The 21,655-nt window shown below is 46.6% G+C and overlaps 2 protein-coding genes across 4 annotated transcripts in view; one reads left to right on the forward strand and one right to left on the reverse strand.

Moving 5' to 3' along the window:
- Window positions 1-2,198: 2,198 nt before the first annotated feature.
- CCDC15 (coiled-coil domain containing 15) overlaps window positions 2,199-21,655 on the forward strand; it is an 81,717-nt gene continuing 62,260 nt past the window's right edge. The window contains exon 1 of one of the 2 annotated variants that reach the window (XM_079762681.1): window positions 2,199-2,218. The gene's annotated coding sequence lies outside the window, so the exon portion shown is untranslated. Of the gene's footprint in view, window positions 2,219-9,037; window positions 9,051-21,655 lie in introns of those variants that run through there. The other variant, XM_079762682.1, reaches the window with a different exon arrangement.
- Window positions 8,639-21,466, reverse strand: HEPACAM (hepatic and glial cell adhesion molecule). 2 transcript variants are annotated; one of them, XM_079762690.1, is made up of 7 exons: window positions 19,487-21,466; window positions 12,221-12,562; window positions 11,200-11,481; window positions 10,849-10,942; window positions 10,042-10,271; window positions 9,828-9,898; window positions 8,639-9,270 (listed from the first exon to the last, which is right to left on the reverse strand). In XM_079762690.1, exons 1-7 carry the CDS (start codon window positions 19,569-19,571, stop codon window positions 8,983-8,985), a joined length of 1,392 nt encoding a protein of 463 aa, XP_079618816.1. In that variant the 5' UTR covers window positions 19,572-21,466; the 3' UTR covers window positions 8,639-8,982. The 2 variants fall into 2 exon arrangements, with proteins under 2 accessions (XP_079618816.1, XP_079618817.1); XM_079762691.1 differs by having other exon boundaries at window positions 10,198-10,271; window positions 10,843-10,942.

Below are 21,655 nucleotides of genomic sequence, written 5' to 3' on the forward strand. Positions count from 1 at the left end.
GTGGGGATAATAATAATAGTGCGTACCTTGGGGGATGGAGAAAGAATGAGATGAGATGAGATAAAACATAAATCACTTGGTCCAGTAACCTAATGCATTATAAGTGCTCAGTTAGTTTAACCAATACTGTTATTTTTATGCATATCCCATCATGGAAACTATTCAAGCATCCTCGGCTGGGATACTTCAGGCCCCGGGCTGGTGGTTTGAGTCTGATATTTAAGAGTCTTTCCAGCCCTGAAACCTGTGTCTGCTGCAGACAGGCCTGTAGCTTCTGAGCCTGCTGCTCCCCACCCCCCTCCCTAGAGAGAGGCTGCATTCCCCTCTCAGAGCCCACCTCCTGTTTACAGGTTTCTTCCTTCCAAATCTGGAATCTCAGCCATTTCCTGGAGCTGTTCCCGGAAAGCCAAGGCCGGGCTCTGGGGGCTCAACGGAAGACTGTCCAGCCTTTGTTTCCAATAGTTCCTGGCCAGCTCCTCCGTGAGGCCCCTAACCCAGCTGACTCCCTCGCTTCCTCTCCTTCCCATCCTGGCATAGTACCAGCCACAGCCACAGCCCTAACAGCCTATCAAGAGGAGTGAAGGCCCGGCTGGTGCTTGGCATGGCTCAGTGGTGGAGCGTCAACCTATGAACCGGGAGGTCACGGTCTGATTCCCAGTCGGGGCACAGGCTCGATTCCCAGTGTGGGGTGGGTAGGAGGCAGCTGATTGATTCTCTCTCATCATTGATGTTTCTATCTCTCCTTCTCCCTCCCTCTCTGACTGATGGAGACAATTAGAACAAGAGAACAGAGTGGTTTGTACAACCTGAGCGCCTCCAAGGGGTGAAGAATAGACAGAAGGAAAGTAATGGAGTGACAGAGCTGGGAGGGTAGGAACTGGGACTAGAGGAGCGCTTGGTATTTCAGAACTGGAGGAGCTAAGGGCAGTGGTCAAGTCCACGGCATGTGTGCCAGGCCGAGTGGCATAGAGTTTACAGGGTCAAGGACCTGTGGAGCCAGAGGGATAAAGGGGTATTCATGTGGACACTGCAGCCATCCAAGGGTGACACAAGAAAAATGTGGGGAGACAAATGAATTTACTGCACACCCTGCCAACCTGAGATTTCCCAGAGACAGAGCCCTGAAGCCTGTCTGGCCCCCTGACGGCTGGCTCCCCAAGAATGCTGCTGTCAAAAAAAAAAAAAAAAGAATGCTGTTGTCAGCACTCCTCTGTTAGCCTCTCCTACTTGCACACTGGACTTGGGGAGATTAAGTTCTCTGCTAAGGATTGAATGCCAACTGGTTTTATCTCAAATGTGTGCAATCTAGAAAGATGATATAAACCCTCCTCAGGGGGAAAGATGGCAAGTCCCAAAGGAATTCGGATTCATGACTAGCCCTGTCCTCAGCTGAGTGAGAATGGACAGGCGGCACAGTGCGGAGAGGTGCCAGTGCTGGGCGGCAGGAACAGAGCCCCAGAGGCTACGGCAGCCTGAGGAATGGCCCCCGTCCCACAGTCATGTGCCTCATCCCTGGAGATCGCCTGATCCCTGGAGATCACCTCCATTCCGTTCCGTTCCGTTCCATTCCATTCCATTCCATTCCATTCCATTCCATTCCATTCCATTCCATTCCAGCCTCTCTATTCCCAGACTCCGGAGGGCCCAGTGCTAAGAACTGATGGGAATAGAAGGGGTCAATTACTCCGAGCTGCTCCTGTAGGCCATTAAGGTCCTTCCCCTTACTTGGTCCAAGCATCAGGGACACTCAGGGATCCATGGAGTGATTGCCCAAGGGGATTTCCCAACAGTAAGGTGGATCTAGATGGCTCCCAGAGACCACAGTGCTCACGTCCGGCAACCTGGCCCATCAGCGTCCTGGTTGTCTCATTCCCACACACGAAGGAAGAGTTGGCTGCATGAGTCAAACGGATAATGTCAATGGGAGTTGCCTTCAGTTTTAAGGAAGTTCTGCTCCCTGCCCTGGTGATCTGCAGACCCAGTGACCAGTTTAGAAAGTATTCTTCCTTTGCCCTCTGGTTTTAAAGTGCTGAGGCTTGTGAGTGTCTCATAGTTGCCTGCAAGAGGGGAGAGAAAGGGCAGGGATTGAGTGCCCTTCTAAAGGACCCTCCAGAGGAAAAATGTCCACCTCTCGTTCCTGGCTTCTCTGGATTCCTATTTCATGTTCTCTGAAGATGCAGCCGGGGGTGCCTGCTGGGCCAAGCTCATGGGGTAAAAGGTAAGGATTCAGGTAGGACTGAAGGCAGTTACACTATATGGAGATCCTGGTTCTACTGGCAGAGAGACCTGCAATGTCACATAACCTCTCTGAGCCCCACTTTCCTCGTCAGGGTATGTCGGTATGCGGTTTATGGGTAGGGGACGTGGAAGTGCTTTGAGAACACTAGCTATGCACTAATTATCCCTTGGGTGTTCTGGGAACGGCACATCTCCGCCCTGACCAACCTCAGTCAGCCTCAACCACCTCTAGGTACTCTTGGTGGCTTTTTTTTTTTTCTTCAATTACTTCTCAGTTTATTTTATACATTTTAAAAAATGATAGTTGGCATTCAATATTATTAGATTCAAGTGTACAGCCTAGTGGTTAGACATTGATATAACTTACAAAGTGATCCCCCTGGTAAGTCTAGTATCCACCTGGCACCATCCATAGTTATTCCATTATTGGCTATATTCCCTGTGCTATACTTTACAGCTCATGACTGTTTTTTAACTAACAATTTGTACTTCTAACCCCTTCACTTTTCAACCAGTCCCCCAGCCCCCTCTCATCTGGCAACCATCAGTTTGTTCTCTGCATCTGTGAGTCTGTTTCTGTTTTGTTTGTTCATTTATTTAGTTTTCTAGATTCCATATCCAAGTGCAATCACCTGGTATTTGTCTTTCTCTGTCTGACTCATTTCACTTAGCGTAATACCTTTTAGGTTCATCTATGTTGTTGCAAGTGGTAAGGTTTTGTTCTTTTTTATGGCTGAGTAATATTTCATACTATATAGGTACCACATCTTCTTTATCCAATTGTCTATTAATGAACATTTACGTTACTTTTATATCTTGGCTATTGTAAATATTGCTGCAATGAACATCTGAATGAATGCATATATCTTTTTGAATTAGTGTAAAAATGAGTTAGATTTCTTTGGAGAAATACCCAGAGGTGGAATTGCTGGGTCATCGGGTAGTTCTGTTTTTAAGTTTTTTAGGAACCTTCATACTGTGTTCCATAGGGGCTGTGCCAATTTACAATCCCACTGACAATGCCCAAGAGTTCCCTTTTTCCACATCCTCACCAACACTTGTTGTTTATTGATTTATTGATGATAGTCATTCTGACATGTGTGAGGTGATATCTCACTGTGGTTTGAATTTGCATTTCTCTGATGGTTGGTGACATTGAGCATCTTTTCATATGGCTGTTGGTCATCTGTATGTCCTCTTTGGAGAAATATCTACCAGGTTTTCTGCTCATTTTTAAATTGGAAAATTTTGTTGTTTCTGGTGCTGAATTGAGTTCTTCATAAGTTTTGGATATAAACCCCTTCTCAGATGTATCATTGGCAAATATCTTCTTCCACTCAGTAAGTTATCTTTTAGTTTTGTTGATGGTTCCTTTGCTGTGCAAAAAATGTTTTTGTTGATGCGGTACCATTTGTTTATTTTGTCTTTTGTTTCCCTTGCCCAGGGAGTTATATCAGAAAAAATATTGCTAAGAGAAGTGTCCGAGTTTCCTGCCTATGTTTTCTTCTAGTAGTTTTATGATTTCAGGTCTTATGTTTAAGTCTTTAATCTATTTTGAGTTTATTCGTGTATATGGTATAAAAAAGTGGTTGTTTCATTTTTTGCATATATCTGTTCAGTTTTCCCAACACCATTTATTGAACAGACTGTTTTAACCCCATTATATATTCTTGCCTCTTTTGTCATGGCATGGGCTTATTTCTGGGTTCTCTATTCTGTTTCATTGATCTGTGTGTCTGTTTTTATGCCAGTACCCTGCTGTTTTGATTACTATAGCCTTGTAGTATAGTTTGATATCAGTTAGTGTGATACCTTCGACTTTATTCTTCTTTCTCAATTGCTGTGGCTATTTGGGTCTTTTGTAGTCCTATATAAATTTTAGGATTATTTGTTCTGGTTCTGTGAAAAATGACATTGGTATTCTGATAGTGATTTCATTGAATCTATAGGTTTCTTTGGGTAGTGTGGGCATTTTAATCTGGTTCTCCAGCGCGGCGGGAAACTTGGTCTGTGACTGGCAGCGTGCGCCACTGCTGTGGTTTCACTAAATGAATACCTTCCTGAACGCCGAACATCGGCACCAGCTGTGACCTCACAGAGAGGACAAGACCGGCTACACACTGCCGAAACCGGTTTGGCTCAGTGGATAGAGCATCGGCCAGCGGACTGAAGGGTCCCAGGTTCGATTCCGGTCAAGGGCATGTACCTTGGTTGCGGGCACATCCCCAGTAGGGGGTGTGCAGGAGGCAGCTGATCGATGTTTCTCTCTCATCGATGTTTCTAACTCTCTATCCCTCTCTCCCTTCCTCTCTGTAAAAAATCAATTAAAAAAAAAAAAAAGACCGGCTACACCACCTCCTCTGCCCTTCAGCTGCTGTAGTGCAGCCTCTAAAGTTACTATCTTGACCACATTTTTCTTCCCAAAGAATTCAAGGACCCTGGAGTAATCTCATTCTGATACTTCCTTTTCAATTTACCTGCTATTATTTCCTTGTATTTTATTGGTCCAAACTTTGGGAACCCCAGATTAGATATTATTATCATTTTATAAAGGACTGTTGAGATTCGCCTTTCTCTTTCTACTCATCTCTTTGCTTACCATTCTTTCTTGTACCTTAATCATTTCTTTTGGAATAATTTTCCCCTCTTCCTAAAATATTTTAGGCGTTTTTTTTTGTTTTTTTTTTAGTGTTGATGGTAAACTGAAGTTTTTGTTTGTCTGATAATATCCTTCTTTTGCCCTCATGTATGGAAGTTTGCTTTGCTAACTATTCTAGGTCAGTGGTCGGCAAACTCATTAGTCAACAGAGTGGCAAACTGTGGCTCGAGAGCCGCAGTTTGCCGACCACTGTTCTAGGTTAACAGTTATTGATTTTTTACAGAGAGGAAAGGAGAGGGAGAGAGAGTTAGAAACATCGATGAGAGAGAAACATCGATCAGCTGCCTCCTGCACACTCCCTACTGGGGATGTGCCCGCAACCAACGTACATGCCCTTGACTGGAATCGAACCTGGGACCCTTGAGTCCACAGGCTGACACTCTAGCCACTGAGCCAAACCAGTCAGGGTCAAATTTGTTCATTTTTGCTAGTCTCTTGCTGCTTATTAAATTTTGCCTTTTATTTATTGAATATAATTATTTTATATCCCATAATTATTTTATATCTGATAGCTTCAATATCAGAAACCTTTGGGAGTCTAAATCTATTGCTTTTTAATCTGCAGACTCTCCTTCATGGTGGTTTGTTTCCACCTGTGTTTATGACCTTTCATTGTAATTCATCTTTGGTTGGTCTTAATCTCTGAAAATTTTAGGAGGTGCTTTTCTCTAGAGAGGATTTGCAATTTTATTTTATGTGTTTTTAAAAAATATTTTAAAATTGATTTTTAGAAAGAGAGGAAGGGAGAGGGACAGAAACATCGATGTGAGAGAGAAACATAGATTGGCTGCCTTGCATGTCCCCCCACCAGGTATTGAGCCCCCAACCAGGATGACGCCCAACCTACTGCGCAACACCGGCCAGGGCTAAATTTTTCTTTTCGAAGCCTGGGATATGACCAGCTGGGGGTCCTTCCCAGGACACCAACTTAATACAGGCGTCCCAGGCTCAGCTCCCCCACCTCGTCACTTGTCCAAGTTGTTTCCATTACAGGGCTATGTAAATATGTATTCCTGAGCAATCCACATTTTATGGGGACTAAGTAATCTGGACTCATGTTACATTGCCAAGATTTCATACATGCCTCAAATATGTGTTCTTTCATCCTTTTTTCCTTCTCCTCCACCTGATTAACTAATCTTTCTAACACTAAATTCAGGCCTATTCTCCTCCAAGATACTTTAATCTGGGTTAGAGAACACTCCTATATGCTCTCAGAGCACCCTGTATCTGCCTCTATCTTTGCATCTTCCATACTGTATTGTAATAATCTGTTTACCCATCTGTCTTCCTCCCTGAGAATTCTGGGTAGAAGTCATGGCATAGTTATGCTTGTTAGGTTTGATCAACTAATTGAGTCGACACCCCTCCCCTGGGAATTGACCTTTAGGCCACTTCACAAGGGACATTTATTTCCTTTCCCTTAGACCACATTACATTTGCTAAGACCATTATCTCTCCGGACTTTCCCAGAATCCCGACCTGCCCAGAGAATTCTCCGCCCAGAAAAAGCCCTCCTAGAGTCCTTTAAAATCTCTGACTCCCTGCCCCTGGGTGCTGGTGCATTTGAGGGCTCAGCCCATCTGGTATCCAGATGACCTAATAAATTTATAATCCCTTACCACTTTGGCCTTGTGCGTTCCTCCTTCGGCAACCCTAACAATGCTGTTTCCTCAGTGTCCATCACAGGGCCTGGACCATGGTGGAGTAACAAATGTTTATGAATCAATGAAAGAATACCTGAATGAATGAATGTGGGTGAATGATTTTGGAATGGACAATTTGGGGTTTTCAAAGAGGATGAAGGCTAAGTGAAATAAGTCAGTCAGAGAAAGATAAATATCACATGATCTCACTCATTTGTGGAATATAACGAACAACATAAACTGATGAACAAAAACAGATCCAGAGACAGAGAAACATTGATCAGACCATCAAACCTTAGAGGGAAGGTAGGGGAGGGTGGGGGTAAGGGAGAGAGATCAACCAAAGGACTTGTATGCATGCATATAAGCCTAACCAATAGACACAGACAACAGGGGGGTGAGGGCATGAGTGGGGAGGGAATGGGGCGGGGCGTAATGGGGGAATAAGGACACATATGTAACACCTTAATCAATAAAGAAATTAAAAAAAAAAGAGGATGAAGGATGGTGAAGGAAGACGAGAAGAAAAAAGGGAAATGACTGATGTTTTTACGTTTGTTTTGTTCTCCTTGCTTAAGTGGAAGAAAGTTGTCATTCCATTTCATCAAAAGTTTATTGAGCATCCAGTATGTGCTAGGCACTCTGCTAGATGCTAGTAATACAAAGATGAAGATCCAAACAAAATACAATAGAAACAAAATCCACTTCCTCACTCCCCCAACCTCCCCAACCCCACCCAAGGTAAATTTGGCGTCAGCCAGGGAAGCTGGGCCTGGGCCCTCAGGGATTCAGCATCAGGGTCCGGAATACAGCAGACTCTCATCTCATCCCACCCTAACCTTCACCCCTGCCTCTCCAGGCTGACCAGCATCTTCCCCTTCTCTGAGTCCTGCATCTCACACCTGCCTGAGCAACTTACCCTGCACCTACGTATTATCCCTGGATGAGGCACCTGGGAAGGTTAGGGGAGCAGTTCTGGACAACTAAGGGGAGCTGCAAAAGCATGCAGGCTCAAATGAGCCACAGGCACGCTGACAGGCAGAGGGGGAGGGGCCAACTAGAGATGTTTTTGCCCTTGGGGCTGGGACTTGCTCCTGTGTGAAGGGTGGAGACAGGGGCCTTAGGAATTGCTCTGTGGGATGGTGGAGAGTCAGAACTGGAGTTTAGGAGGTTGAGGAGGGGCCTGGGGTGCAGGGACCCCTAGAGGCATCAGCAAACGGAGGTTAGAAGACACAGAAGGTCTCCCCTTTCAGCTTTTCAATTGCCCTCGCTCCTCACACAGTAGATTATTGTCCCTCCTACAAACTGGCCCATAGGCTGGGGCCTGAGCCTGGCCTGGCTACACAGTGGCCCTACCTCTGTACTCAGATGCTGTGTGATTGGGGAGTCTGCCCTTCTCCAGTCTCTTGGGATCCGGGTATCGGGGAGCAGTGCAGGTCGAGGCGGGAGGGAGCCAAGGATTGGATCACATCTCCCTGAGGTGCTGGGAGCAATGAGCCTCCTCCCCCCACTTCATTTCTCTGGAAAGTCAAACCTTATTCTCTCACAGCTGGAGGGAGCCCACAGCCTTTCGGGGGGGGGGGGGGGATTATGATTGTTTGAAAGGCTTGTTGTGTAAGGAAGCCAGGGAGAAGGCACAGGTGTGAGCGTTAAAAACAGTTCTTCACTTGATGTAGCTTTCTGGGCTCGGGGAGTGAATGAGAATCCCTTTCCCTAGGATCAGAGACAGAAGGAACGCTTAGCATGCCTCTCTCTGAGGGAGGCTTTGGGAGGAGGCCAAGCCCGGGGCTTGAATCCTTTGCTCTCGGTAGGGCCCAGGTCAGGGGGCAAAAGAATGCGCTTGAGCTCCTCCCGCATCAACTGGTAGGTACCCAGGTACAGGTGCCCAGAGGCACTGCCTTCACAATGATTTCCGGATGTTCAGAACAGTGCCTTCCGGCATCTGACTTCCCCTTCCTTTAGACAGTTGTGCATTTTGAGCAAAAGGCCTCTGTAACCTGGGCTTGCCCCAAACGTGCCAGGAACCAGGCGTTCCTTCAGAGAGAAGGGAGGCGGGTGGGGAAGCATGCGCGCTCCCCGGGAAGGGCGCGGGATAGAGTCGCGGGAGTTAGGTTACTGATGTTAGTTTCCAGAAGACCCCTGGAGGACTGTGCCGGAAATTTAATAATCTATATAGTCCTAAGGGGGCACAGCCCTTATCCACCGAGAACACTGCCAGCGAACCAGAAGCAAACGCGACCCGGTTTCACCCCTGAATCTCCGGCTCCCCGCTGCCTCCTCCATCTGCTCAAGCTCATCCACGTCCTCAGGCGAGACCCGTGCGCCGTGCGCTCCTGCAGGGACCTCCCTTCGCGCCGCTTTCTGGCCTCTCGGGCCTCCCCACCTCCCCCGCCGCAGCGCGTGCGGGCTTCCCGGAGGGAAGGCGGGTCCCCGGGCGGCTCAGGCGCTGATCCCCACCGGGGCGGCCTCCTCCGGCTCGCGGATCAAGCGCGCGCCCGCAGTCCGAAGTATGCTCGAGCGACCAGGCGAGCCGGGGGCCCGGGATGGAGACGTGTGCGTCCGACCGGGAGCGGGGGAGGGCGCGGGCGAGCGCGGGTACCGGCGGGCAGAGCGCACGGGCAGCCCGGGCGAGCGGCCAGGAACTGCCGGCGACACCGAGTAGCCGGGCGGGCCGGGCTCCGTTGCGCTGGGCTCCGGAGCAGGCTCCTCCTCCGGCTCCTGGGCGTCCTGCAAGGACACGCGCCGGGGTCAGCGGCCAGCGGCCCGCTTTAGGGGCGCGACTGGTGTTCAAGGGGCGCTGGGCAAACCTAAGTGAAGGAGATAATTCCCTCCACACTTCCACCTCTTGGAAGATTGCAGACAGAGGTCTGGTTCCCCGCCCCCCTCACCCCCTCAATACAAGACACTTAGCATGGTGCCTGGCAGGTAATAGGTGCTCAGTAAATAGTGAAATGCATTTACTTGAGTGCTTTGTTCCTGATTGTCCTCTTTCCACCTGTCTAGGATAGCCTGGGGCAGCGTTAGTGGAACAGAGGGGAAATGACCAGAGCTGATGTTCAAAGACCTGAACGAAAGGCCTAGACCTGCCCCCTTATTTCCTTGGTTGATCCCGGGCAAGTCCCTTCACCTTCATCGGCCTTATTTTCCTAACCTGTAAAATGGGGACGACACGCCTATTTCTCAGGCCGTTCTGAGCACCATAAAGGGATATTTGCATCTAGCACCAGGACGTGGTAGGGCTCATTGGTGTGTGTGTGTGAGGCACCCAGGCCCCAGCGGCTCACCTTGTCCTTCAGAACATAGAGCGCCATGGGGTTCTTCCGCTCCTGCTCTCCACTTCGCGGGAGGGTGTCTGCTGCACAGGGCGAAGAATGGGGTGGCTGGCCCAGATCCAGAACCCTCCCCACCAGCCAGCACCTACTTCTGCTCCCCAGGTGGCCAGCCAAGGCCCCGCCACAACCTCCTCCACCAAAGGATCCGCAACACGCGGGGTCCTACCTTGGCTGCACCTCTCCCTGCTCTGCAGTCTTCGTGCAGTTGGTGGAGGAAGGGGCCCTGCAGAGCCGGCTTCCTTGTGGCCCAGTTCTGCCTTTTCCCAGAAGCCCACTGATCTGAGTGAGGATGGGTTGGGTGAGTGGGCCGCTGGGAGCTCACCTTCCGGCTTCAGGCTGTCATCATTCTGATCCATATATTCCAGGGAGTTCTGTTTTTCCAGTTTCTTCTTCTTTCTGCAAATCAACCCAGCACCCCATGAACAGAGTTGCTGAGTCTGAGCAGGAGGAGGTCTGGGGGTGGGGACCAGGGCGAGTTGATGGCTGTAAAAAAAGGCCGGATAGCAGGAGGATGGGCTGGAATGAGTCAAATCTAAGTTTGCCGTTGGCATTGTGACGGTGGACAAGTCATTTAACCCAGTGGTCAGCAAACTGCGGCTCGCGAGCCGCATGCCGCTCTGTTGACTAATGAGTTTGCCGACCACTGGTTTAACCAATTTGAGTCTCAGTGTCTTTATCTGTAAACTGCAGGTAATGATACTTAAAAGGTAGGGCACTAACCACAACCACAGTGCCTAGCCCGAGAAAGGTGCCCAGCAAGTGAAACCATTATTAACAGTGTGGGTCATCGGGGGTTGTGAGCGCAGGAGGTGGTTCCATACACTGTGCACACAGTGGTGAGATGGATCTCCTGGGCAGAAGTGCAGGGCCCTGGGAGGAAAGGCATTTAAAGAGACTTCGAAAAGAAGAGAGCTTGGGTGTGGATTGAAGGATTAGGATGCTCAGGGTGTGGGACTTGAGGAGTTACCTAGACTTTTTGGAGGGTTTCCAGCAGGCACAGACTGTCACCAAGGTCACAAGGAGGAAGATGCCTCCTGTGGACAAGATGATGTAGAGGGAGCTTCTTTCTAGGGAGAGAGAAAGGCAGAGAAGTGAGAGAGACCTGGGGGGTGGTGAGGAGAGCTTCCTGCAGCGGGTGGAAGAGGAAAGGAGCCCCAGGCAGTATGGCTGGCTCAAGGCAGAGCTTGCCCAGGGCCCACTTCCCACCTGTTGCTGTTCTCCATGGAGAGCTGGCCCATCTCTGCCTCCCTCTCTCTCTGTCTGGGGTGTCTGTAGCCCCTCGTGGGTTTTGAGCCCTGACAGGAGGGCAGGTAGGGAGACTCACTGTACACGGTGATTTTGATGGGCAGGCTGCGGCCCTGGCTGATGGGGTTCTCCACCACACAGCTGTACAGGTCGTCATCCTCCATGAGCACACGCGTGATGGTGAGCACCTTTTGGTCGGAGGACAGGAGCATTCGCGAGTCATTGAGGAGGGGCTTGCCATCCTTCAGCCAGGTGTAGCTGGGCTTGGTGCCATTCTCATGGGAGCAGTTCAGGGTGAAGGCTTCACTGAGCTCCAGCACAGTGGTCGAAGCCACTAACACCTGTGGCCTCGAAATGGGCACTGAGCCCCGGGGAGGGGAGGCTGTGAGCCAGGGGCCAAAAAGCTCCTCCCACCTTCCTAACTCTCTACCTTCAACACCGCACAACTCAGTTTGTGGTCAGAGAGGCCCTTCAGAGATCATTAGTCAAGTTCTTGACCACCATCCATCCATCCATTCATTTACTCATTCATTCACTCGTTTATTAATTTATTTTTAATTTATCTTTATTGTTGAAAGTATTACAGATGCCCCCATTCACTCATTTATTTACCAGCTATTTATCGAGTACCTACTAAGCACAGGAGGTACAATACTGAACAAGGCAGCCATGGTCCCCACCCTCATGGACCTTCCCTCCCCTTTTTTCCCAAATACCTTCCTAAGATGTCGTAAACTGACCCAGTGTGGAACAACGAAGACTAAGTCCAGCTGCCTGGGTTCAAATATTGGCTCAATCACTTACTAGCTGCAAGACGTAGGCAAGTTACTCAACCTTTTGGTGCCTCCGTTTCCTCTTCTGCAAATGGGGATGATGGTGTTTACTATCCCTAGATTATTGTGAGCATTAACAGAGTCAATATATGCAAAGCACTTAAACCAGTTTCTTTACCTGTTTACTGTAGCCTATCTGCTAACTGCTAATGTCCCACTGGCTTACTCTCAGCTCCTGAGTGGTTTTTGTGTTGGCGTTCCAGGGTCTAACAGACCCTGCCCCGGTCTCAGGACCAGCCCCCCTCCTCCCCTGCCAGAGTGCTTTACCATCTACGGTGAGGTTGATGGTCTTCTCCCCGGTGAAGGTGTCATCCGTGATGGAGATCTCAACCTCATAGGTGCCCTCGTCGGTGAGCTGCAGGTCGCTGAGAAGCAGGGAGCCATTTTCAAAGAGGCGGATGCGGTCTCGATAGTCAGGTCGCAGGTTGCCAATGACCTCCGTGCCAATGGACTGCACCACGGTCACTGGCTTGTCCCGCTTCAGCTGCCACTTCACCACGGGCTTGTCGCTGCTGGTGCTGCTGTACTGCACGGAGAGCAGTGCGGACTTCCCCACTGTGCCATGGATCAGGCGGACCTGGCTGGTGATGTTCACCCCCTGCAGGGGCCCTGTGAACAGAGGCCCATGGGGAGAGGGCGGCATCAGACCCCTGGCTCCTTACCTCACTCCCACCTGTAATTCCTCTGACCTCTTCAGGTCTCCCCATTCATTCTGGGCCCTTCACAGGTGTCCTTCCTTCTTACTCTCTGGTGCCTTCTCTTCTCCCCCTGTAGCTCTGGGCCCCTCTGCTCCTCCATCATCCCTCACATCCACCCCATTGCCCTTAACTCTTCTTCCATCTGGCCCTCTGCCTTTGGTAGTTTCCCTCTGGAAGAGTCCAGCTCACCCACACCATTTATATAAATATTTATTGAGCACTTACCATGTGCCAGGCACTGTTCTGTATCCTTGGGATATATCATTGAGCAAAACAGACAACCATTTTTTTATCCTCGGTAGCTTATAAGTCATTAGACCTTAGGGTGAATTTGTCAGGTTTTCTTGATTGAAAATTGGGCGAGTGAGGTGGGGTTGGGTGATGGAGAAAGCATGGGGACATAGATTCACAAAGAAAGGAGTATGTCACATGATGGTGCACTAAAGGGGAAGTTTAGGGGTCTGAAGACAACTGGGCCACCTTCCGGTTAGACCAAGAGTCTCTCCTGTCCTTGCCCCAGCTGCACGTAGCATCTTACTAGGCCTACCCAGTGCAACACAGCCCTGCAACAGGGTAGATGATTTTAAAAATTCACCCAAACTCCAGCCCAATTTGTATTCCCTTTAGAAGAGGGATTTAGGATGAGTAAAACAAAAAGTTTGGGATCAGAAGGCCTTGTAAGATTGGGCTCCACCTGCTCTTTCTGCCAATTAAACCTGATTCTTCAGGATGACAACACTGAGAAGCTATAGCATATGGATTGCCCTAGGCCAGTGGTCGGCAAACTCATTAGTCAACAGAGCCAAATATCAACAGTACCACGATTGAAATTTCTTTTGAGAGCCAAATTTTTTAAACTTAAACTTCTTCTAACGCCACTTCTTCAAAATAGACTCGCCCAGGCCGTGGTATTTTGTGGAAGAGCCACACTCAAGGGGCCAAAGAGCCGCAGTTTGCCGACCACGGCCCTAGGCCTTACCCTCCTCTAGGTGGGAGTCTTCCTCCCGCCGTGACTCACAGGGGTATGTACAGGTGTTCAGAAGTGACTGAGCAGTCTTTCTCAGAAGCTGACAAAGAGAGCATTTTGCCAAGCAAACACTGTTTCCCAAAATTCTTGCCAAAACTGGAGTCTCTGTATTAAGCTCAGGGTTCCGCAGCTTTCAAGGGACACAGAGAACTGGGACAGGAGCCAAAGCAGGACACAGAAATGAGGAAGTGGCTAACAATTGTGATCCACAGTAGAAATAAAAGGGACTAGGACTATTCAACCTTGAGAAGTGATTAACTTAATTACTGTCCTCTAGTCTCTGAGGCATCATTATGTAGGAAGTGTCTGTTCCCACCCGAGGCTGAACAAAAGGAAATTGACTGATCAACTTAAACAGTGCCATACTGGGTCAGGTAGGTGGCCTTCATCAAGTAGGATTTTGACCTCCTGTGACACCAAGCAATGTCAAGCTATAAAGCACAAGAATGCATCTGTCAATAGCCTCGGATTCCCTTAATAGCCTCTTCCTTTAAAGACACTACTATCGACTCATTTTTATGTGCTAATTTTGCTTTGCAAAAGTGTCCACATACTAGTATTTGCCTTAAATTTATCCTATATAATAAAAGCCTAATATGCTAAGTGTCCAATTGTCCAGTGACCGGTCAACTGTTCAATCAATCAAAGCGTAATACGCACCCAGTTAATAGTATTAAAATGGCAGACAGAGAATTCTATGTTAACCACTGTTGTTAAGCTGTCAATTCTCCTAAACTGGCTTATAAATTGAATACAATACCAGGATGTTTACTTTGTAACATTGGCACAGATAGACAAATAGATCAATGGAACAGAATAGAGAGAGAGTCCAAAAATGGACTTGTATATGAGCACTTGACTTATGACAAAGCTGCTATTGTCATGTAGTTGGGAAAGAATTTTTTCCCCCAATAAATAGTGCGGGGCCATGTAGGAAAAAAATGAATCTTGAGCCCTAGCCACTTTGGATCAGTAGATAGAGCATTGGCCCATGGTCACAGGTTCAATTCCAGTGAAGGAAACGTACCTCGGTCAGGGAGCAGGCGGGAGGCAACCAATCGATGTGTCTCTCTTCCATAGATATTTCTCTCTTGGTCTCTCCCCCTCCCTTCCACTCTCTCTAAAAATCAATGGATTAACAAAGCAAACAAACAAACAAAACAAAAACTTGATCCTTACTTCACACCTTACACAAATATCAATTCTAGATGGATTGTATATCTAACTGTGAAAGGTAAAACATCAATGTTTTAAAAAAGAAAACACAGGGGAATATCTCCACAACTTGAGGACCGACACAGATTTCTTAGATAGAACACAAAAGTGTGACACCCATAAAAGAAGAAAATGATACATTGGACACAATAAAATTAAGAGCTTCTATTCATCCAATAGCAGCATTAAGACAGTGATAAGGCAAGCTGTAGAGTGGGAGGTATTTGTAATACATATCCTATAAAGGACTCATACCCAAAGTACGTTTCTTTTTAAATTCCTACAAATCAATAATTTTTTTTTAAATCCTAAAAACTTAATAGCAAATGGGCAAAAGACTTGGAATAGGTGCTTCACAAAAAAGGATATCCAAATGGCTCATAAAGATTTGAAAAAGACACTTCATTAATAACCATGGAAATGCAATTCTAAATCACAATTGGATAGCACCTCAAACTCACTAAGATGGTTAAAATAAAAAAGAATTGTTGGTGATCAATGGGGCATCTGGAACTCTCACATAGTGCAGGTGGGAATGCAGATTGATACAACCACTTTCAAAAACCGCTTGGTCCTATATACTAAAGCTGAACACATGCATATAACTCAGTAATTCTATTCCTAGGTGTATCCCCCAAAGAAATGTGTATCTCTGTAACCAAAACGTGCACCTTAGAACGTTTTAACAACTCTATTCATAACGCCCCAAACAGGAAACATGGATGAGTCTTACAAATTTGGTGTTCAGTGAAAGAAACCAGACAAAAAATAATGCATACATCTGATTCCATTTATATAAAGTTCAAAGACATGCAAAATTCATCTGTATTGGAAATTAGGATACCACTGTGACCCTGGTGGGAGGGCAGTAGTCCCTGAAATCGTATGAGGTGCTAAAGTGATCTATTACTTGATCTTGGACACTGATTACATGAGTTTGTTCACTTTTCAAAGGTTCATCCAGCTGTATCCTTATGCTAAATGCATTTTTTTCTGTATGTAATTTTTAATTGGAAAAAAAGGAGGATGGAATAGTTATAAGATTCCAAAGAGTAAAATCTTGCAAATCAGATTATCTAGATTTGTGGCATGCTGTGTTTATGTCTGTAAAATGCTGTCCGGGCCCCTAGGAAAGCCTTAGTTGCATGTTCCATGAATTGGGCTATGATGAATTTAGGAAAGTTTTATTAATCCATATTAGGGACAGAGCATTAAATATTGAGTGTTACTTATCTGAGGCTGGCTTGGTGGTTGCTGCCATAAGCACAAAGGATTAAGGTAAATCTTTGGGAGCTTGGGTGACATGGTCCAAGCTTCCCTTTTAGTGCCAATCTTAAAAACTATATTTTCCTGCCCTGACGGGTTTGGCTCAGTGGATAGAGCATCGGCCTGCGGACTGAAGGGTTCCAGGTTCGATTCTGGTCAAGGGCATGTACCTTGGTTGCAGGCACATCCCCAGTAGGGGGTGTTCAGGAGGCAGCTGATTGATGTTTCTCTCTCATCGATGTTTCTAACTCTATCCCTCTCCCTTACTCTCTGTGAAAAATCAATAAAATATATTTTAAAAAACAATTTAAAAAAACCCTGTATTTTCCAGCCTCCCTTGATGTTAGGTTTGGCCAGGTGACTGAGTTCTAGCCAATGAACTAGTGAAAGTGATAGGTGCCCTCTATAGGCTGGTTTAGGACCCCCTGCACCCATTTACATTTTTTTCTACCTAGAAGAAATGGAGATAAATCTCAGAGTGACCATTGGAAACACATGTCAAAGTTGACAGAGCTCCATCATTTTTGTCCCTGAAAAACTTCATGGAGCAGAGTCCTTCCTCATCCCAGGCCTAGCTGGAACTTTACCATACCACTACATGGTTAACACCAATAACTTATATTTTGGCATTTATTTGTCAAAGAAGTTGGCATTTTTCTTTTTCTTTTTTAAAATATATTTTATTGATATTTTACAGAGAGGAAGGGAGAGGGATAGAGAGTTAGAAACATCGATCAGCTGCCTCCTGCACACTCCCCACTGGGGATGTGCCCGCAACCAAGGTACATGCCCTTGACCGGAATCGAACCTGGGACCCTTCAGCCCACAGGCGGACACTCTATCCACTGAGCCAAACTGGTCAGGGCAGAAGTTGGCATTTTTCTAACTAATATATTGAAGATGGCAGAAATTTCTTATAGAATGTCAGCTCTTTATTGCTCTCAGATCACAGCAGTACAATGGCCTGGCCCTGCACTGATTTCTTACCTGTCATAGGTCATAACTAATATCTTATTAGCATAGTTTATATTTAGAATTTTTTGTTATATTTTTTAATTCTCCCACACTTTCGATCCTTTGCCACCTTTTGTTTTTGCCCAGTCACATTGACTAACAATATATTTCTGTAATTTTTTTTTCTTATTATATGATGGCCTGATGGAGTTAGGGACATCTCTGATTTGTATATTTCATATGTACTTTGTATTCCCAATTCCCCAAACCTACAGCTCTCATTATTTCAAGTCATTGTCATTTCCACTTAGACTCTTCTCAGTAAGGCCAATAGTAACCTCCTCTTAAATGCCATATCTAAGGGACTCTTTTAGGTACTTATTGTATTGGACCTCTTTGATACATTTGATGTTGGTTCTCTAGAAAACTCTCAACTCCCTTGACCTTCTGCACACACAGTCTTCTAGTTCTCCCTCTGTCCCTGTGACTGTTCCTTTATGGTCTCCTCAATGGGATTTTTTTCCTCTACAAATCGTGGGGCTATTCAATGTTCCATTTTTAGCCTATTTTCTCATCCTAGGTGCTATTATCCATTCTTTTAAATCTTACCTATGGGCTGACAGCTTCCAAATACCTCCCATCAGCCCTAGCCTCCCTGGCCCCCAGATTCAGGCTATTCAACATTTTCCCACAGATGTGTCGTAGGTATTTCAACCTTAACATGGACAATAGTAATGATCATATCCCCATAATTTTTGTGTAAGGTTTCACACAGAACCCATACCTCCCTCTCTGGGTCCTCCCACTTCTTATCAGTCACTAAGTCCTGACTTTCCCTCCAAAATATTATCTCAACATTCCTCTTTAATTCTAATTCCAGCCCATGCTATTTCACTCCTGAACTACTGAAGTAGCCTTTTATGGATTGAATTGTGTCCCCTAAAATTCATATGTTGAAGTCCTAATCTCAGGACCTCAGAATGTGACCTTATTTGGCAATGGGGTCCTTGTGGAGGTAAAAAGCTAAGATGAAGATGGGCCTCTAATCCAATTTGACTTATAAAAAGGAGAAATTTGGACACAGACACACGCACAGGGAGAATATCATGTAAATACTGACATTATGCTGCCATAAGCCAAGGAATTACTAGAAGCAGAGAGGCCTAGAACAGATCCTTTTCTACCTCCATCAGCTGAGTTTTGCCGACACGTTGATCTCAAACTATTAGCCTCCCAAACTGTGAGACAATAAATTTGTTTTCTAGGCCCTTTCCAATCATGTTTGCCTCCAGTTCCCCTCCAGTGCCTCACTGCAGAATGAGCTAACCCAACACACGTCTGGCCCTCCCAGCCCCCAGATTAGAACCTTTCAATGCTCTCCCCACTCCACCTTTTGCAGACTCTTCTGGTTTACTTAGTGTAGTTCACCAGGGTCTTGCCTAACTTATTCACACTTTCCTCTCCAGCAGTGGAGAACAGCTGGGCTCCTCCTAAACACAGGATGCCATCTCAAGCTGTCGACCTTTGCCCATTTCCCCAACGCTAATGCCCACTCCCACACCTCCCTATTTTATCTGATCCTTTAAAATTTAGTCAGACATTCCCAGGTGCCCTCCCCTGATATTCCCCCAACCCCACCCTGCACCACCAGCACTTGTTTCCCGGTGGGGTAGGTGACTTCTCTCTGCTCCCAGGCATCCTCTACTTATCTGACTCAAAATAGTTTCTGTGTTTTACTAAAATGATCTCTGCATCTGTTTACGCAACTAAGTTGTGAGTTACTAAGCTTTCTGGGACAGTGTGTGTGTGTGTGTGTGTGTGTGTGTGTGTGTGTGTGTGTGTATACTTAAAATAAGTTGGTAGGTGGTGGAACAGGAGACAGGTGTCTACGATGTAGGGTGAGTTATGGGTAGTTTGGTGTTACTCTCCAAAATCAGGAGGCTCGTTATCACCAAAGCTTCTTATATCTCTTGCTGTTTTACACTCAGAGAAGTGGGGGCAGGAGGCTGGGGAAGCACAAAACCAAGATTCCCCCACCCCTCCAAGCCTCACCATAATCCTTGCAAAGAATGCCGAACTGGCCCGTACCAACAAGTCATCCTATAAAAATGGCTCATTGCCCTTCATCTAATGTCCTGAATGCCGTGGGAGCTCCAAAGTCATGCAGCCTTTTGGGGGAGGGGGCAGGGGCCGTGCAGAATGAAGAAATACATTCAACACGAATGCCTGAATTCACTGAGATGCTTCCCACGCAGCTGAGCTCTCTCCCCTCCTCCCACCCTAAAGACATTCTGGCCCTCCACTCTCCCCTCCCTCACCTTTGGAAGCCCCAGTCCCTTCTCCAAACCCTTTCTTACCCTTCAGGTCTCCTACCTGTCTGGATCAGAAGAAGGTAGACAAAAGGAGTGAGGCGCAGGGCACTGAAGGCTCTGGACAGGGCTCCCCTTTCTCTCTTCATTTTGGGTGGCGTTCTCCAGCTTCGGTGCAGACAATTAGCATGATTTCTTCACTCTGGGCACGTCCCTTTGTACCACTCGGAGTTTCTCTGCCCGAGCACAACCCTGCCAACTTCTCTCTGAATACACAGAGCTCTGTGTGTTGCTGGACTTGTTCTTTCTTCTCTTTCAGACCTGGCATTTTCTAGTTTCAAAGCCCTACATCCCCAGTTTAGAAGGGGGTATTTGCTTAGGAGATAATCTTCAGAGGGGGTGCCAATCTAATGGGTCCCGGGGGCCCATCAGTTCTTCCCTGTCTGTGATGAGAACCACTATGAGGGGGAGATGAGGATTTGGGCTCAATAGGGACTGAGCTGGGACACACGCTAAATTGGACTCGTGTCCCAATCCATCCTGTCTCCACCTCATGCTCCTTATTCCTGAGAAGGAAGGTGTATGCCAGGGATAGACCTCCAATAAATTTTGAAGAGGGAGGGATAGAAGCTTTTAAAAGGCTGGGGAATGAGAGACTCCAGAGAACTACTGAAGAGATGGAAACCCCTGTTCCATCCCAAAGGAAGAAGATTGGAACGTGGCCTGAATTCTATTATTTTCATACCTGTCGGGTCCTACTTGGGGTTCTCTTTCCTATCATAGAATCACGTAGATACTGAGGGCCTCTTTCCAGAAGGCACTCTGTTTATTCCTCTGCCTCCAGCTAATTTTCTCCAACATGTCAGAGCAAGGACAAAGGTGACACCCTATCAGCCAGCATCCTGGGGTTCTGTCACCAGCTTCTCAGCCTGGTGGCCTCCTCTTGTTTCCAGGCTTCGAGGAGGAGTGTCACTCTAGCTCCCCTGCCCCCTCATCGCTGTGTCCACCATTCTCAGGAGGGCTGTCAGTAGAATGTGTGCTCACTAACTTGTGCAATCTTGAAACCCGGCTCACAATTTTGTTAACCCTCAATTTCACACCTGTGAAATGGGGAAACAGTAGCTTCCTTGTAGGAATTGTTAGGAGGATTGTTGGAGATAGGGTACAGTAGAGCGCCTAGGAAATTCTTTGTTACAAAGACATTTTAAACTTTTAAAAAAAGAACTCTTCCTCCCCCTCTTCTTCTTTTTCTTCTCTTTCATTCCTCTAAGGGATCTTTATATCATGATGAGACCAAAGTTCACAGCTCCCCTCTTGGTAATCTCTAACCCTGGTCTTAGTTTTGCAATAGCTGCCTCTCAAAATATTCTTTTTACATCCTGGAGAAAGCCTGAGTCCACCAAGTTTCTACAGCGAAAGACCCATTGTGTAGTCCAATGAGTCAAAGGATGGGGAGAAGAGTTGAGAAGTATTGGCTTTGAACTTCACAAAGGAACTCCAAAAGTCATTCTGATTTATATAAAAAAGATTTTTCCCCCCATCTGTATTTCTGTGTCTTTAACTTTTCCCTAGACAGCTCAAGGCACCTGTCTGTCTCTGGAAGAGTTATTGTTGCTTCAGCAGGTATGAAATGGAAAAGAGAAAGTCAATATTAAGCTTCTGACATAGTCTTTTAGAGTCAGTAGCAAGACGAAAGGCTTGAAAGCCAAACTCTGTAAGACAAAAGGATATTTTAATTTCTTTTATCTACCCCTTTGAAATATCATAGAACAACAGCCTGTGGACTGGATAACAGAGTTCTTCTACAGGACTATAGACAAATGGCCTCTTTTGTCTGTGAGGGCCAGGCCTTAAGGCTTATTGTCTGAGGGTACAAAGAGTATATGATGTTCAGGAAATAGTCTGAAGTCTGCCTTTTTTAGCCTGAAGACTGTGGAAAGAAAAATGTGACAGAGGAGCCCAGCTTGTGTGGCTCAGTGGTTGAGCATTAGACCTATGAACCAGGAGGTCACCGTTCAATTCTCTGTCAGGACACATGCGGGGGTTGCAGGATCGATTCCCAGTGGGGTACATGCAGGAGGTAGCCAATTGATAATCCTCTCTCATCACTGATGTTTCTATCTCTCTCTCTCTGAAATAAATATATATATATATTTTAAAAATATATATTTTAAAAATGTGGCAGAGGAAGACTTTCTATCTCTCTCTCTGTGAAATAAATATATATATATTT

The sequence above is a fragment of the Cnephaeus nilssonii genome (genome assembly GCF_951640355.1).
Source record: "Cnephaeus nilssonii genome assembly, chromosome: 22".
Classification (NCBI taxonomy): Eukaryota; Metazoa; Chordata; class Mammalia; order Chiroptera; family Vespertilionidae; genus Cnephaeus; species Cnephaeus nilssonii.